The 16944-nt window shown below is 46.4% G+C and overlaps 1 protein-coding gene across 2 annotated transcripts in view; it reads right to left on the bottom strand.

The window, feature by feature from the left end:
• The window catches only part of dph1 (diphthamide biosynthesis 1), a 683707-nt gene that overhangs the window by 130825 nt on the left and 535938 nt on the right, over positions 1-16944 (bottom strand). For both annotated transcript variants that reach the window (XM_033045748.1, XM_033045747.1), the window contains exon 9: positions 728-828. In XM_033045748.1, the coding sequence (XP_032901639.1) occupies positions 728-828 (101 nt within the window). The remainder of the gene's footprint in view (positions 1-727; positions 829-16944) is intronic.

The raw sequence follows: 16944 nt of genomic DNA, 5'->3' as shown, positions 1-16944 counted from the left end.
GAATCTGAGAGCCACTGCCCTTTAGAATGATGCAGCCTGTGGATTTGCATGCACTGCCTTATACAACATAGAGCATAGAACAGTACAGTACAGGAACCAGCCCTGCGGCCCACAATGTCTGTGCCAAACATGATGCCAAGTTAAACTAATCTCCTCTGTCTGCACATGATCCATATGTCTCCATTCCCTGCATATCTATGTGCCTATCTAAAAGCTTCCTAACCCCCACTATCGTATCTGTCTCCCCCATCACCCCTGGCAATACACTCTAGGCAACCTGGATGATAAAAATGTTCCTCCTTTAAACTTTATCTCTTTTATCTGAAGCTATGGCCACTGGTCTTTAATGTTTCTACCCTGGGAAAATGGTCTGACTGTCTAGCCTAACTATGCCTCCCATAATTTTATAGATTTCTATCAGGTCCCGTCAACCTCCGACGTTCTAGAGAAAACAATCCAGGTCTGTCCAACTCCAATCCAGGCAGCATTGTGATAAACCTCGCCTGCACCCTCTCCAAAGCCTCCACATCCTTATTGCAATTCGACTGCAAACAATACCTCAAATGCAGCTGCACCAAAGTCCTATAAAGCAGCACCATGACTTCCTGACTCTCACACTCAATGCCCCGACCGATCAAGGCAAGCAAACCATATGCCTTATTTACCACTGTATCTACGCATTAGCTTTATTGTCTGTAGCCGCAGCCAGCAATGGTAGTGTACTTACGCATCCACCTCCTGGAAAAGCCGGAGTTTGTCTGGGAAGATCTCGGATAACAGGACATTGATGTAGGGTACATTGAGGGCTTGAAGCTGGGCTTCCAGGTGCTGGAAAATAGAGACAGATTAGCAGTCAGGTGAAAGAGGCAGTAGAGTTATATATAAGACTACAACAGTGCTGTTACTGGAAAGGAAAGGTCTAGTCTACTGATCCCACTGCACCAGCTGGGAACTTAAATGCAGATAAATAATTCCATAAACCTGAAAGTTACTGAATTTTTAAAGACTGAATATACAAAGCGGTACAAGAGAACTGATTATAGAATACAGAACAATATTGCACAGGAACAGGTCTTTCAACCCGTGAGATTCCAGCATTCACAGTATCTTGTGTCTCCATTTTACTGTTGTATATAAACTTGGCTTGACCTTAACATTACAGTGCAATCCCAATATAACTGCCCTTTGTAGTTATTTTGTTGTTGTATTTTCCTGTGTTAGATTAAAGGGCCGGTCCCACGAGCATGCGACCTGCTTGCGGCAAGCGCGACCAAACCAGAAGCGGGGGCCGCGCGGAGGTCGAGTGATCCCCGTACAGGGCCGGTCCCACCAGCATGTGACTGCATGTGGCGAGCGCGACCAAACCGGAAGCGGGGGCCGCGTGGAGGTCGAGTGAGTGACATGAAGTTCGAGCGAAGTCCGCGGGAAGTTCGTGCGTGACGTACGGCGTCAAGACGCTGCATACTGCGTCAAGACGCTGCGTACAGCATCGAGGCGGCAGGCCGTTGCCGCGCGGAATTTTTTTACACGGTCAGTTTTTCGGAGCCCCGCGCGATGTCGGGACCAGCTTCGCACAACTCCATACGGCTCCAGCGATCGAAGTGGGACCGGTCCCGCGAGGCTGTACGGCTCAAACGACCACGTTAGGTCGTGCATGCCGCATGGAGTCACATGTTCGTGGGACAGGCCCTTTAGTCAAGCAATAATATCCAGAGTGCCATGCTGCTATTTACAATGTTTACCAACTCAATACTTTGGAGATAACTTGGGATTGCAGTGAAAGTCCTGCATTTGTGCAGCACCTCATCACATCCAAGACTGACGCTAAGCAGCGGGAAAGAGGGCGCAAGGAATGGTATTAGTTTCAGAGATACAGCATGGAAACAGGCCCTTCGGCCCACCGAGTCTACGCCAGCCATCAATCACCCATTCACACTGGTGCTATGTTATTCCACTTTCTAAAAAGCTCCTTCCCACTAGGAGCAATTTACAGGAGGCAAACTAACCAACAAACCCGCCCGTCTTTGGCAAGTGGGAGCAAACCAGAAGTCCTGGAGGAAATCCACGCGGTCACAGGGAGAAAGTGCAAGCTGCACTCAGACAGCATCTGAGGTCAGGATCAAACCTCGGCCCCTGGTGTTGTGAGGCAGCAGTTCTGCCAGCTGCACCACTGTGACAGAACGGTGAGGGTGAAGCAGACACATTGCCACTCAAGCAGAATGAGCCAAAACAAATTAGGAACTAAATGGAAACAAGACACAGGACAACATCCCCACTCTATTGAAACTGACAGTTAATCGTCAGTCATCTATTTGCACCAGGCAGTTTCAATTAAGCCTTGTCTCCAGTACTGTGTCTAGGTCAGTGAGCAGGCCCTACCGGTCCATGTTTTATTGTTAATTTAATTTAATTTTTTAATTAGATAATGGGGATAAAACGACATCGACACAGAGAAAGGATGACGATTTGTGTGACGTTATAAGCAGATGCTTGAGCTATTTATGTATCTGATTTGTGTATGTGATTTACAGTCAACAAGCAGCATCTTGTGATCCTGTTTGTGGAATGACCCTCAACTTTACAACATGGGATTGGGCCATTCATCCCAACACGTGATTACACTCCATATGCACTTCCTCTCCTTCTACTTTATCACAGGCTGTCAGCATTTCTTTCCATTCCTGCCTCCCTCATGAGGCTGTCTCACCCTGGAAACTACCAATTACTCAGGGATGAGGTCTGTTTGATACCACTGGGACAGATCTGTGGCTCATTTGGAGCTGCTACATGAAGGCACCCATGTTCCTTCCATGAGAGCAAAGTACTTTAGAGAAACCTCATTGGAAGTTGTGAGAGGAATGGACAATGGGTGGTTTTCAAAGGTATCAAAGGTATTTTATTGGTCACATTCACATACACCTAGGTGTAGTGAAGTGAAATGCTTCTTGCCATTTTGCAGCACATAAAGAAGGAATACAGACATAACATTAATAAGAGTTTTAAACATAAAGAACATCCCCCCACAATGGTTCCCACCATGAGGGAAGGCACAAAGTCCAGTCCCCAACCCCAGTTCACCCATAGTCGGGCCTATTGAGGCCTCCACAGTTGCCTCTACGGAGGCCCGATGTTCCAGGCCGATCTCGCCGGGTGATGTTGTTCCGGCGTCGGGAGAGTCCTCTCAGCGGCTTGGGAACCCTGGAACGGCCGCTTCCGTACTGGAGGCCACGGCTTCCAAAGCCAACAAGGCCGCGCCGGTTGGAGCTCCACAACTGGCGATCTCATCTAGAGATCCCAGGCTCCCGGTGTAAAGTTCAGCGCCGCCGCCCGCAACTGGTCGCTCCACAGTCCCGCAGCTCCGCGATGTCTTCCTCAGCGATCTTCAGCTCACCGGAGCTCCAGTGCGGCGACCCGGCAAGGCACCGCCCGCTCCGCGATAGCGCTCCAGCGCTGTGCCGCCACCGAAGCGGAGGTTCTGGGCGGTCCCCGACAGGAAACGCCGCTCCAGGCCCGCTGGTAGGCCGCGAGGACGGGTCGAAGCTGCAGCCCGGAGAAAAGCTGCTTCTCCGACCAGGTAGGGACCCTGAAAGGTAGTTTCCCCCTTCCCCTCCCCCCTACTCCCCACATAAAAAAGTCTAGACCTCCAAACAAAACACTTTAACTAACTAAAATAAAAATAAAAAGATGAAAAGACAGACAGTTGCTGGCTGGTCAGCCATGCACAGGAATTTTGCGCATAGAACATCGAACAATATAGCACAGGAACAGGCCCTTCGGCCCACAATACCTGTGCCGAACATGATGCTAAAATAAACTAATCTCATCTGCCAGCACATGATCGATATCTGTCATTACTCTGCATATCCGGGTAACGTGTCCAAGAAATCCTGAAATGGGAGGGAGAGGAGCCTGAGGTTGTGGTGCATATAGGTACCAACGACATAGGTAAAAAAAGAGAAGAGGTCCTGAAAGAAGAATTTAGGGAGTTAGGTAGAGAGTTAAGGAGAAGGACTGGAAAGGTAACAATCTCAGGATTACTGCCTGTGCCACGCGACAGTGAGAGTAGGAATGGAGCGAGGTGGAGGATAAATGCGTGGATGAGGGACTGGTGCAGTGGGTATGGATTCAAGTTTCTGGATCATTGGGACCTCTTTTGGGGAAGGTGCGACCTGTACAGAAAGGACGGGTTGCACTTGAACTCAAGGGGGACCAATATCCTGGCGGGGAGATTTGCAAAGGCTACTGGGGAGACTTTAAACTAGTATGGTTGGGGGGAGGGACTCAAATTGGGAAAGCTAGCAGTCAGTGTGTGAAGCAGGGGGCAGAGAATGGTAGCACTCTGACCCAAAATGTAGGGGAGAGAGAAGAAAAAGAAAATAATCAGAGAATAAGAGAGGGTGGGTTTCTTAAATGTGTATATTTTAATGCTAGGAGCATTGTAAGAAAAGTGGATGAACTTAGAGCCTGGATTGACACCTGGAAGTATGATGTTGTGGCGATCAGTGAAACATGGTTGCAGGAGGGCTGTGATTGGAAACTAAATATTCCAGGATTTCGTTGCTTCAGGTGTGATAGAATTGGAGGGGCAAGAGGTGGAGGTGTTGCATTGCTTATCAGGGAAGATATTACAGCAGTGCTTTGGCAGGATAGATTAGAGGGCTCGTCTAGGGAGGCTATTTGGGTGGAACTAAGAAATGGGAAAGGGGTAGCAACACTTATAGGGGTGTATTATAGACCGCCAAATGGGGAGCGAGAATTGGAAGAGCAAATATGTAAGGAGATTGCAGATATTAGTAGTAAGCACAAGGTAGTGATTGTGGGAGATTTCAATTTTCCACACATAGACTGGGAAACACATTCTGTAAATGGGCTGGATGGGTTGGAGTTTGTAAAATGTGTGCAGGATAGTTTTTTGCAACAATACATAGAAGTACCTACTAGAGAAGGAGCGGTACTGGACCTCCTGCTAGGAAATGAGATGGGTCAGGTGGCAGAGGTATGCGTTGGGGAACAGTTCGGGTCCAGTGATCACAATACCATTAGTTTCAATATAATTATGGAGAGGGACAAAACTGGACCTAGGGTTGAGATTTTTGATTGGAGAAAGGCTAACTTTGAGGAGATGCGAAAGGATTTAAAAGGAGTAAATTGGGACAGTTTGTTTTATGGGAAAGATGTGGAAGAGAAATGGAGTACATTCAAAGGTGAAATTTTAAGAGTACAGAATCTTTATGTCCCTGTTCGGTTGAAAGGAAATCGTAAAGATTGTAAAGAGCCATGGTTTTCAAGGGAAATTGGACACTTGGTTCGGAAAAAGAGGGATATCTACAATAGTTATAGGCAGCATGGAGTAAATGAGGTGCTTGAGGAGTATAAAGAATGTAAAAAGAATCTTAAGAAAGAAATTAGAAAAGCTAAAAGAAGATATGAGGTTGCTTTGGCAAGTAAGGTAAAAGTAAATCCGAAGGGTTTCTACCGCTATATTAATAGCAAAAGGATAACGAGGGATAAAATTGGTCCATTAGAGAGTCAGAGTGGCCAACTATCTGCAGAGCCAAAAGAGATGGGGGAGATATTGAACAGTTTCTTTTCTTCGGTATTCACCAAGGAAAAGGATATTGAATTATGTGAGGTAAGGGAAACAAGTAGAGTAGCTATGGAAACTATGAGGATCAAAGAAGAGGAAGTACTGACACTTTTGAGAAATATAAAAGTGGATAAGTCTCCAGGTCCGGACAGGATATTCCCTAGGACATTGAGGGAAGTTAGTGTAGAAATAGCAGGGGCTATGGCAGAAATATTTCAAATGTCATTAGAAACGGGAATAGTGCCGGAGGATTGGCGTACTGCGCATGTTGTTCCATTGTTTAAAAAGGGGTCTAAGAGTAAACCTAGCAATTATAGACCTATTAGTTTGACGTCAGTGGTGGGCAAATTAATGGAAAGAATACTTAGAGATAATATATATAAGCATCTGGATAAACAGGGTCTGATTAGGAACAGTCAACATGGATTTGTGCCTGGAAGGTCATGTTTAACTAATCTTCTTGAATTTTTTGAAGATGTTACTCGGGAAATTGATGAGGGTAAAGCAGTGGATGTTGTGTATATGGACTTCAGTAAGGCCTTTGACAAGGTTCCTCATGGAAGGTTGGTTAAGAAGGTTCAATGGTTGGGTATTAATGGTGGAGTAGCAAGATGGATTCAACAGTGGCTGAATGGGAGATGCCAGAGAGTAATGGTGGATGGTTGTTTGTCAGGTTGGAGGCCAGTGACGAGTGGGGTGCCACAGGGATCTGTGTTGGGTCCACTGTTGTTTGTCATGTACATCAATGATCTGGACGATGGTGTGGTAAATTGGATTAGTAAGTATGCAGATGATACTAAGATAGGTGGGGTTGCGGGTAATGAAGAAGAGTTTCAAAGTCTACAGAGAGATTTATGCCAGTTGGAAGAGTGGGCTGAAAGATGGCAGATGGAGTTTAATGCTGATAAGTGTGAGGTGCTACATCTTGGCAGGACAAATCAAAATAGGACGTACATGGTAAATGGTAGGGAATTGAAGAATGTAGGTGAACAGAGGGATCTGGGAATAACTGTGCACAGTTCCATGAAAGTGGAATCTCATGTAGATAGGGTGGTAAAGAAAGCTTTTGGTGTGCTGGCCTTTATAAATCAGAGCATTGAGTATAGAAGTTGGGATGTAATGTTAAAATTGTACAAGGCATTGGTGAGGCCAATTCTGGAGTATGGTGTACAATTTTGGTCGCCTAATTATAGGAAGGATGTCAACAAAATAGAGAGAGTACAGAGGAGATTTACTAGAATGTTGCCTGGGTTTCAGCAACTAAGTTACAGAGAAAGGTTGAACAAGTTAAAGGGCTTTCTCATTGTGCGACCTGAAGCAAGACCTAACAAGATTTAACATCGTGGGAACCTTCTGCGATAGCAGTACGGCATTCGTGGACCACCGAGGACCTCCGTGGCGCTAACGGCAGGTAGTCGTGTGACTTGGTAAGGTCGGGAGAAAATTCAAACATTTTTGAATTTCTCCAAGAGTGTCTTGAGCAGCGTTGCAACATTGTATGGACGCAGATGCCAGTGCGATATCCGTGCGATATCCGTAATGACACTTGCGAATACCGTGGGAACTCCTGCGAACGGTAAACCCGGAAGCTTGACAGAAGGGACATAAGGTGAGTAAAAGAGGTGGTCTCAATATCGCCAATGGACCATGTGTCCATCGAGGACGTCCCACCTAATTGTCATTGTTTGAGAATCTTTTTCACAGTAAGACTTGCAGAGATGCCTCTCAGAAAATCGCAAAGAAAGGGGTCAAAGAAAGTCGGAAAGTTTTTAGCCATGCAGGTAAATGAGGAGGAAACTCAGCAAGCGAGACAGGTGGAGAGGCAAGAGGAGATGCCAGAGATACCACTGCCTGTGGGCTCCTTGGAGCAGGGAGAGGGTGATCAGGGTGTATTTGAGATTGCCTCCCCAGTAGCTGTTGCCTCCACAATATTCTCAGCAGACGAGAACATAAAGGTTAGGTGGCAGAAGGTAAAGCCATATAACTTCAACAGGGAACAAGAGGGTGAACTGGTGGAGTGGTACCAATTCAATGAGATTCTCTATGACAAATCCAGAGAGGATTATAGAAATAGGGAGAGAAAGCGCAACCTGCTGGAGACGAAGGCTGCTGAGTATCCCCGGTGCTCATGTGAGTAACTATAACAATATATTAGTTTATGTACAGGAGAACAATTTAATGTTATCCATGATTTTAAAACATACAATGCTACAGATGTAAAAGTGCTGTTTTTGCAGTCACCTTTAATTTATCTTATAAGTCTGTCTGTTCCCTGCAGCTGCAATGTAAAAGTAGTGGCAGACAGCTTTTACACCCTCTTCGTTTGAAGTGGGAATCATCTCTTTTAGAGCCATAAAATAAATTATGCATGAGGTCCCAAATTATTCTTTAACTCATTAAAGAGCTCGGGTGAAATTCTGACAAAGTTTTTGAATGCACTTTTATCCTCTTCGCACAGCACATTAAGCAGTTGCTCATATTGTCCTAATTGAGGTCTCCGTTGAAACATGGGCTTAACCCAGTGAGACTTCCTCTTAATTATCTTTTTAATTAATCTCACCCTTCTGCCTTCACGCAAGCGTTTTCGATACACATGTTGCGCTAATGCATACAGCACGTCAATGAAAATAACAACCAGCCTGTACTCGAACCAACTTTGTATAGGCATGTCTGCAAATGAGACAATTCTACGAACGGAGGATATTTATATAGCGTGTGAAAAAAAAGTGACATCATTTGTGCCACGTGATTAACTACACTACAGTCCACGATGTTCATTCACGATTAACGGGAAAGATCGGGAGACGGACAAGTCAGTCGCACAAATGACAGAATTGCCGAGTACCGTGGGAACTCTTTATCGTGGGAACACTTTATCGTGCGGAACTCGTGCTGGACCACGACCACTTCACTCGGGTGACATCTTGCTTCAGGTCGCACCGTGAGAACTCGCCATTAGGGCTTTATTCTTTGGAGCGCAGAAGGTTAAGGGGGGACTTGATAGAGGTTTTTAAAATGATGAGAGGGATAGACAGAGTTGACGTGGAAAAGCTTTTCCCACTGAGAGTAGGGAAGATTCAAACAAGGGGACATGACTTGAGAATTAAGGGACTGAAGTTTAGGGGTAACATGAGGGGGAACTTCTTTACGCAGAGAGTGGTAGCTGTGTGGAATGAGCTTCCAGTGAAGGTGGTGGAGGCAGGTTCGTTTTTATCATTTAAAAATAAATTGGATAGTTATATGGATGGGAAAGGAATGGAGGGTTATGGTCTGAGCGCAGGTATATGGGACTAGGGGAGACTATGTGTTCGGCACGGACTAGAGGGGTCGAGATGGCCTGTTTCCGTGCTGTAATTGTTATATGGTTATTATATGGTTATCTATCTAAAATCATCTTAAATGCCACTGTCATATCTGTCACCACCACCGTCCACGGCAGCATGTTCCAAGCACGTGCCAGTCTCTGTAAAAAAACATGTCCTGCACCTCTCCTTTAAAGTTAGCCCCGTTCACCTTAAAGCTATGCCCTCCAGTCTTTGACACCTCCCCGCTGGAAAAAAAGGTTCTGACTGTCTATCCTATCCATGGCTCTATTAATTCTCCCCTCAATCTCTGGTGCTCCAGAGAAAACAAGTCAAGTTTGTCCACCCTCTCCTTCTATCTAATACCCTCTAATCCAAGCAGCTTTCTGTCGAACCTCTGGTGAAATAAACCAGAGTTTTACCTCTGGTAAAATAACATCTTAAAGAGAGAACAGGACAGTGTAAAACCAATGAGAGGTGATGAAAGAGAAGGCTAACAGGGAATTGGTGGAGCCCAGAGGGCTGTGGACATGTGGAATTGGCAGCAAAAGAATAAGGGCCATCATTTTGCAGCTGGAGTTTTGTGCCAGGCCACAGGTACTGAATGGTGGCAGGGGAGGTAATCACCAAGATGCAGGAGGTGAAGGCAAATCAGGATGAGAAGGGGAGACGGCAGAGAGGGAGCGTCTGGAGGCTGCATGCTGGGGCAGTGTGTGTTACCCTTCCAGCAGCAATCTCTCTCAGACGATGACATGTGGGGGAAGTGAACCTGGAAATAGTTGGATTTAGTTCATTTGCGTGTGTGCGTTCGTGCGCGCACATGTGTGTATGTGTTCAAGCACATGTGTGTGTGTGTATGTATGTGTGTGTGTGTGTGAACACATGGTTGTCACTGGCAAGGCCTGTGTCTATTGTTCATCTCTATTTGTGCTGGGCGGACCTATACAGCCCAGGTGACAGACTAACATCACCATTGTTATTTTACCTTTAATTCTGGATTTTAAATAGATTATCCTATGATTGTTGTAAATTCGATAGTTGTCATGGTGGGTTTTGAATTTATGTTAGTCTAGGCCCCTTGATTACACGTTTGGTCATTTAACCACAGTCACTACATCCCTAAGCAAGTCTATATTCCATGAGTCAAAAGGTTGCCCTTCCCACAGGACACAAGGAACTATAGACGCTGGAATGTTGAGCTGGAGGAACTCAGTGGATCAGGCAGCATTTATGGATGGAAAGGGGCAGATAATTGTCTATAATGTTTTGGGTTGGGATCCTTCTTCAGACTGATGGCATAGAGGGGAGATGGGTGGGAGAATGAGGTGAGGGGAATGGGTAGGTGAGGGCAATAGTCCTCCAGGGTTCTGTTTATCACCAGAGACAGCCTCTCTATCTCCCCTCATTACAAGCTGAGTTGGGCCCACCTGGAACACCGCAAACTTCTTCCCGATACTCCCTCCACTGTACTCATAGAAAAAATAGGTGCAGGAGTATGCCATTCGGCCCTTCGAGCCAGCACCGCCATTCAATATGATCATGGTTGATCATCCAAAATCAGTACCCCGTTCCTGCTTTCTCCCCATATCCCTTGACTCCCGTTGACACTGGCCCCTATGCATTTATATCAACTCTATATCAGACCAGAGGAAATCGAGGCGTGTTGTGGATGTAGCTCAGTCCCTCACACTGACCGGACTCCCCACCATTGACCCCCATCTACACCTCACGAGGTTCTTCCCCGTTTTTATCAGGCTTCTGAACGGCTCTTCCATAAGCTGGGGTACGGTCCTGACTTTGCAACCTGACATTGTGCAGATTGGACTTTTCCTCTGGAACTGTTGCAATAGTTCCAATACTAAGAAACTATATTCTGCACTCGGGTATTTTTCTCTTTGCTCTATCTGTTGTACTTGTGTAGAGCTTGATAGTATCCGGTGCATAGTGTTATTTGTTTTGACTGGGTAGCGCACAAACAAAAGCTTTTCACTGTATCTCGTTGAACCTAAAGCTAAACTTCTGACATCCCAACCTCCAGAATGGATAGTCACCCCCCTGCCACCACAGCCCCTCTCTGATGCTGTCCTCTGTCCCCACTACTGTAGTCCTCTCCCACAGCGCCGCAGCCCTGCACCCCGCTCTGACACCCGTGCTGGGGGATGCGATAAGTGTCTGGATACACAGCGATGGAAAGTGGAAGCAGTAGAGGGAACGGCTGGCTGTGAAATACGAGTCTACACGGTGTGAAAGGGGCTTCGGCACACTCTGCCTGTCACACTGGCGATAAGCTGGGAGATTAATAGATTTGACATTCAGCCTTGTCCTTCACTCTTCCAGCCTTATTTCTCCGTGCATCGCTTCACAAAGACAACGCTGGGGGTCAGTGTACCGTCTGCGGCCTGGCGCATCCTCAGTCCCTTTCACCTCTCAACCTAAACTCCTTTTCTGAACCGGTTGCCTTAAAAATTCGAGTGATTGATTGGCTGAAACCTCTGCCTTCTTTGCAGGTAAAATGACTGCGGCTGAAACTCGCTGGCCTCACGCAGGTGATTAAATCCTGCTGCATGTTGCCCTGTTCCCAAGCTGTGATTGAATGACTGTCTGATTGATTGACAGATACAGCGTGGAAACAGGCCCGTCAGTGCACCGAGTCTACGCTGACCATCGATCACCCGTTCACACTAGTTCTGTCTTATCCCACGTTTGCGCCCACTCCATACACACTGCGGGCAATTTACAGAGGACAACTAATCTACAAATCTGCACGTCTTTGGGATGCGGGAGGAAACTGGAGCACCCGGGGGAAACCCACAAGGCCGCAGGGAGAACGTGCAAACTCCACACAGACAGCACCAGAGTTCGGGATCTAACCCAGGTCCCTGGGTTTGTGAGGCAGCAACACTGCCAGCTATACACCATGTGTGTATATATTTATTCATGTGTATATATATTTATACTATGGTATATGGACACACTGATCTGTTTTCTATTAAATGCCTACTATGTTCTGTGTGCTGAAGCAAAGCAAGAATTTCATTGTCCTATTAGGGACACATGACAATAAACTCACTTGAACTTGAACTTGCTCCACTGTGAAGACCAAGAGTTTGCAAACATTGTATTATGGTTCCACTGCCACTTGGAGGCAGATCTGGGGCTCACACGTTCTTCCTATATCTCTGAACTTGGACAGAAATTAAATCCATTCCTAAGGGCTGACTCCCACGTAACAGCCTCTCAAACATTGCACTGTTTAAGGATGGAACATTGATCATCATTAGTCTTTAATTATCACAAGGATCAACAGCAAAACAATGAAATTCTCAGTGATAGTGTAAGGCCTCAATAAACTACTGAGGTTCTGACATTCATACTGGCACCGTGGCTCAGCGGTACAGTTGCTGCCTTACAGCGGCAGAAACTTGCTGTCTAGGGGTGCTGTCTGTCTCGGTTGCTTGGTCCTGTCTAGGGGTGCTGTCTGTCTAGGTTGCTTGATCCTGTCTAGGGGTGCTGTCTGTACAGAGTTTGTATGCTCTCCCTGTGAACACGTGGGTTTTCTCTGGGTGCTCTGGTTTCCTCCCACATTGCAAAGACATGCAGGTTCGTAGTTTATTGGCTTCTGTAAAATTGTCCCTAGTGTGTTAGATAGAACCAGTTTACAGGTGATCGTTGGTCGGCAGGGCAGTGGAGTCGATACCCAAAACACCCGACTCCAACTCCGACCCCTTGATCTCTTGTGTATCCGACTCCGACTCCGACCCCTAGGTATAATAATTCTAAATCTGCTATGATGACTTTACACAAGATAGCATTTCATAAGAAATACACGAATCATCAGGCTGCCTTTTAAACCCATGTCCTTAAAGTTTTGAGTTTAATGGTTGTAGATATGCTATTGTAGCTTTTTTTATTGTTTATTCTTGAAAAAAACCCATAATTCATTAGGCTAAAAGTAAAAACAATTATATATAACACAATGACAAAATTAAAGTTCCATTGAATTAAATAAAAATTGTAAAAGCATTACTCCAAAATGTATTTAACTAAGGCCACAAGTATGAGCTAAATGACTGAATTATGACCAAAAAAATTCTCAAGAGTAATAGAAATTAAAACTAAATGCATAGGTAGTTAAGTTTGCTACAAAAGCACATACCTAAAATTTATTAATAACTTGTCTTTAGGAACAGAATTGCTTCTGCCAGATCCTCTTTCATTGAAGCCCTTAAATTTGATTTAATTATTTTCAGTGCGGAGAACAGTCTCTCCACGCTGACCTGAGTGGGTGATATGGCTGTTACTATCATAGCTGCAAATTTTACTATTTTCTGGATAAGCAGGGATTACTTCTTGTACTGTAAGTTTAGATGAGCGATCATATTTCTCTACTTCTTTTAAACCACCAAGAAAATCTTGCTTAAATTCCATTAGTTTAACATCAAAAGGTTATCTTCGCACGTTTACACGGGAATGCTTCTGGCTTATCTAAATATTTTGCAAAATCTGACTCTTCATCATTTGAAGAGGATGAGAAGGATTTGGTACTCCCATCTTCATGTTGAGATTCTGACCTTTCAGGTAGTAGCCCTTATATCCGACCTGCAACATCACAGACGGCCTCTTTTGCTTTAGCAATTTGATCTTCGCTCAACAAGATTCAGTTCATTGGGTCTACGTAGACAGCAGCTAACAGGATCTGATTTTCAAGTAGCAAACCCTCTCTTTTCTTCATTGATGATACAATTCCTTCAGCAATTAATCCTCCAGCTTTGGAGAGGTGAAATATTAAATTTTTCCCCTCCCATAGGAATGTGCCAGGAGTTACATCCTCTACTTGCAGCTATTTGGTGGCTGAATAAGGGTGAGCAAGCAGAGCTTCTAATTGTGATACCAACCTCCATTGACTTTTAGTCAGTAAGACACTGGGATTATCAATGTCTTTGAGAAAGGGTTTTAGGTCAAGCAAACGCCTAACCATCATAGATGTGCTGCCCCCGCGAGTTGCTTGGTCCAAAATAGTTCCCTTTCCTGCACGTCTATTGAGGATAGCATCAATTATAGTGCTCTGGCTACTTGCCTCCCCTGACCTATCAGAGTAGCTGCATGGCGTTCTTTCAATCCATCTCTTATTGCTAGTTGCAATGTATGTATAGCACAACGCACATGTTGGATTAGACAGAGCTGAGATGCCTCCTCAACTAAAGTATCATCTAAAGTTTCATCATTCTGTTCTATTTCTGCTGTTTCAATTTCAGAATCTGCATCAGAGATCTCCCTTTCAGTAGTGACATACTTCTTCAACTTTATTAATCTTTTCTATTGTGCTTAGCATATTTGAAGGATTATCAGTGACAATGCATAGAATCTGGTCTGTCTTAATTTCAAAATCTTTCAAAATTTCTTCCACTAAATTCTGGACTCCGAAGGGCCTGTATCTCTGAAACTAAACCACTATCTTAAACCCTTGTACTTAAGTATGATTGTGCCTAATGCATAGTAAGATTGTTACTGAACTATGTACAAAGAACAACACTGTACCTTGGTACATGTGATAATAAAGTACCATTGGACTTCCCGATCGCAGGGGAATCCCCAACCTGGCGAAGGATTGCAGGAACAGTAAGTACTGTACCTGGAAACACCATGGAGGCCTCCATTGTGTCCGGAAACGTGGCTGGCGTGCAGGACTACAAGTCAGACTGAAGCGCAGGGGACTACGACCTCCTCTCCCTATCATCCTACCAGCCAATGTACAATCACTGGAAAATAAAGTGGAGGACTTAAGGTCAAGGCTGCTTTAACAAAGGGAGCTGAGGAAATGCTCTGTGTTCTGACTCAGCCGTCCAGCCTGAAGGTTTCTCCATCCATCGTATGGCATCTAGGAAAGGGAGAGGGGAGGGTGTCTGCCTCATGGTCAACTCTTCGTGGTGCTCAGACGTGGCAGTTCTGTCCAACTCCTGCTCTCCGCACCTGGAACATCTGGCGGTGAAGTGCCGTCCCTTCTACCTCCCGAGGGAATTCACCTCCATCATCCTGACCGCGGTCTAGATCCACCCTAGGCAGACGTCCGTCAAGCATTGGAGGAGCTGCACGCCTTGGTCAGCAAGCACCAGACAGCGTACCCCGAGGCGTTTACCACCATAGCTGGGGACTTCAACAAAGCCAGCCTGAACAAATCACTCACAAACTGCCTGCAGCACCAGGGGATTAAAAACCCTTGACCACTGCTATACGACCATCAAGGATGCCTATCGCTCTATCCCTCGCCCTCACTTCGGGAGATCCGACCATACCACAGTGCTGCATCTTCCTGCATACAGGCAGCAACTGAAGAGTGCACCCCCAGAGGTGAGGACTGTTCAGAGCTGGTCTGGGGAGGCAGAGGAACAACTCCAGGACTGCTTGGAATCTGTAGACTGGGCAATGTTCAAGGACTCAGCAATGGACCTGAATGAATTTGCCACAGTCGTTACAGACTTCATAAGGAAATGTGTGCAGGACTGTGTTCCTACAAAAACCTTCCGAGTGTTTCCTAACCAGATGCCTTGGATGACACAGAGGTCTATAAGAAGTCCAGATACGACCTCGACAAGGCCATCAAAAAGGCCAAAAGGGACTTCCGCTCAAAGCTGGAGGATGGGGAGGATGTTCGGCAACTGTGGCAGGGTTTGAATGCCATCACCTCCTACAAGGCGAAACCAGGAGGCAGTTCAAGCGACAGCGAAGCATCACTCCTGATGAGCTCAATGCGTTCTACGCATGGTTCGATAGGGAGAACACTGATGTGCCTTCCCGAGGCCCCATACGCCCTGATGGTATTAGTCACAGTCACAGAGGCCGACGTCAGAAGATCCTTCAGGTGGGTGAGCCATCGGAAAGCGCCTGGACCTGATGGTATACCTGGTCGTGTTCTCAAAACCTGTGCAGACCAACTGGCTGGAGTTTTTGCAGACATTTTCAACCTCTCATTACTGAGGTCTGAAGTTACCTCCTGCTTTAAGAGGGCATCAATAATACCGGTGCCAAAGAAGAGTAAGGTGACGTGCCTCAACGACTATCGACCAGTGGCACTATAACGTCTGTGGTGATGGTGCTTTGAGAGGTTGGTTATGGTGCATCTCAACTCCTACCTCAACAAGAAGCTCAATCCATTACAGTTTGCCTACCGTCATAATAGGTCAACAGAGGATGCTATCTCACTGGCTCTCCACTCCGCACTGGACCACTTGGACAATAAAAACACTTATGTCAGGCTGTTGTTTATAGGCAATTCAATACCATCATCAGCTTCAAGCTGGTCACGCCGGATATGGAGGTGGTCCTCTCGGTCTATCCGATGACGTGCACCTCATGGTCACCGACCCCGTCGACCTGCAGAGGATGCGTGAGTGCAACGAGGCTTCTCGGCTGCATCCTCTGCCAGGACCAACTGGGGGAAATGTTCTGGACTCTTGATGGGTCCCTGATATGTGGAGTCCCTCCTGGAGTAGATGAGGTCTTCCACGCACTTCCTCTACTTTTTTTACCGGAAAAGGGGCAGGCAGCCGACCGTTGTGCGACCGTCGACTGCCCGCTGCCTGGACCCGCGAATGGCCATCTTGGCCAGGCCCAGGAGCAGACCAACAGGGAGACCCCCTCCTCCCTCCCGACCCTCCCCCTTCTGTGCCGTGTGCCCAAATATCAGGAGAGTCGGACTAAAGTGGAGCCAAAACTTGAGGAGCACCCCTTCAGATACTTGAACAGGGGCTGCAACCTCTCACACTCCGTGTAGATGTGGAGCACGGTCTCTTCCTCGCCGCAGAAGTGTAGGCGGCGGACGAGTCCGTTAACCGGCTCAAGTGCATGTTGCAGGCCACGGCTTTGTGCAACACTCTCCACCCCAGGTCCCCAATGTAAAGGGGGAGGACTCCCTTATAGAGAGACCTCCACTGGGGACCGATCCCCTTGTCAGGTGGTAACACGGCACGCCAGGGTGTGTCTGGATGGAAGACGAGGGCGAGGAAGTGGAGAGTGTGCAAGAGCAGCCTGTACAACACGCGCCTCTCCGCGTCACAG

The sequence above is a fragment of the Amblyraja radiata genome, chromosome 28 (assembly GCF_010909765.2).
Source record: "Amblyraja radiata isolate CabotCenter1 chromosome 28, sAmbRad1.1.pri, whole genome shotgun sequence".
In the NCBI taxonomy this organism is placed as follows: Eukaryota; Metazoa; Chordata; class Chondrichthyes; order Rajiformes; family Rajidae; genus Amblyraja; species Amblyraja radiata.
This window is presented reverse-complemented; position numbering and strand designations above follow the sequence as displayed.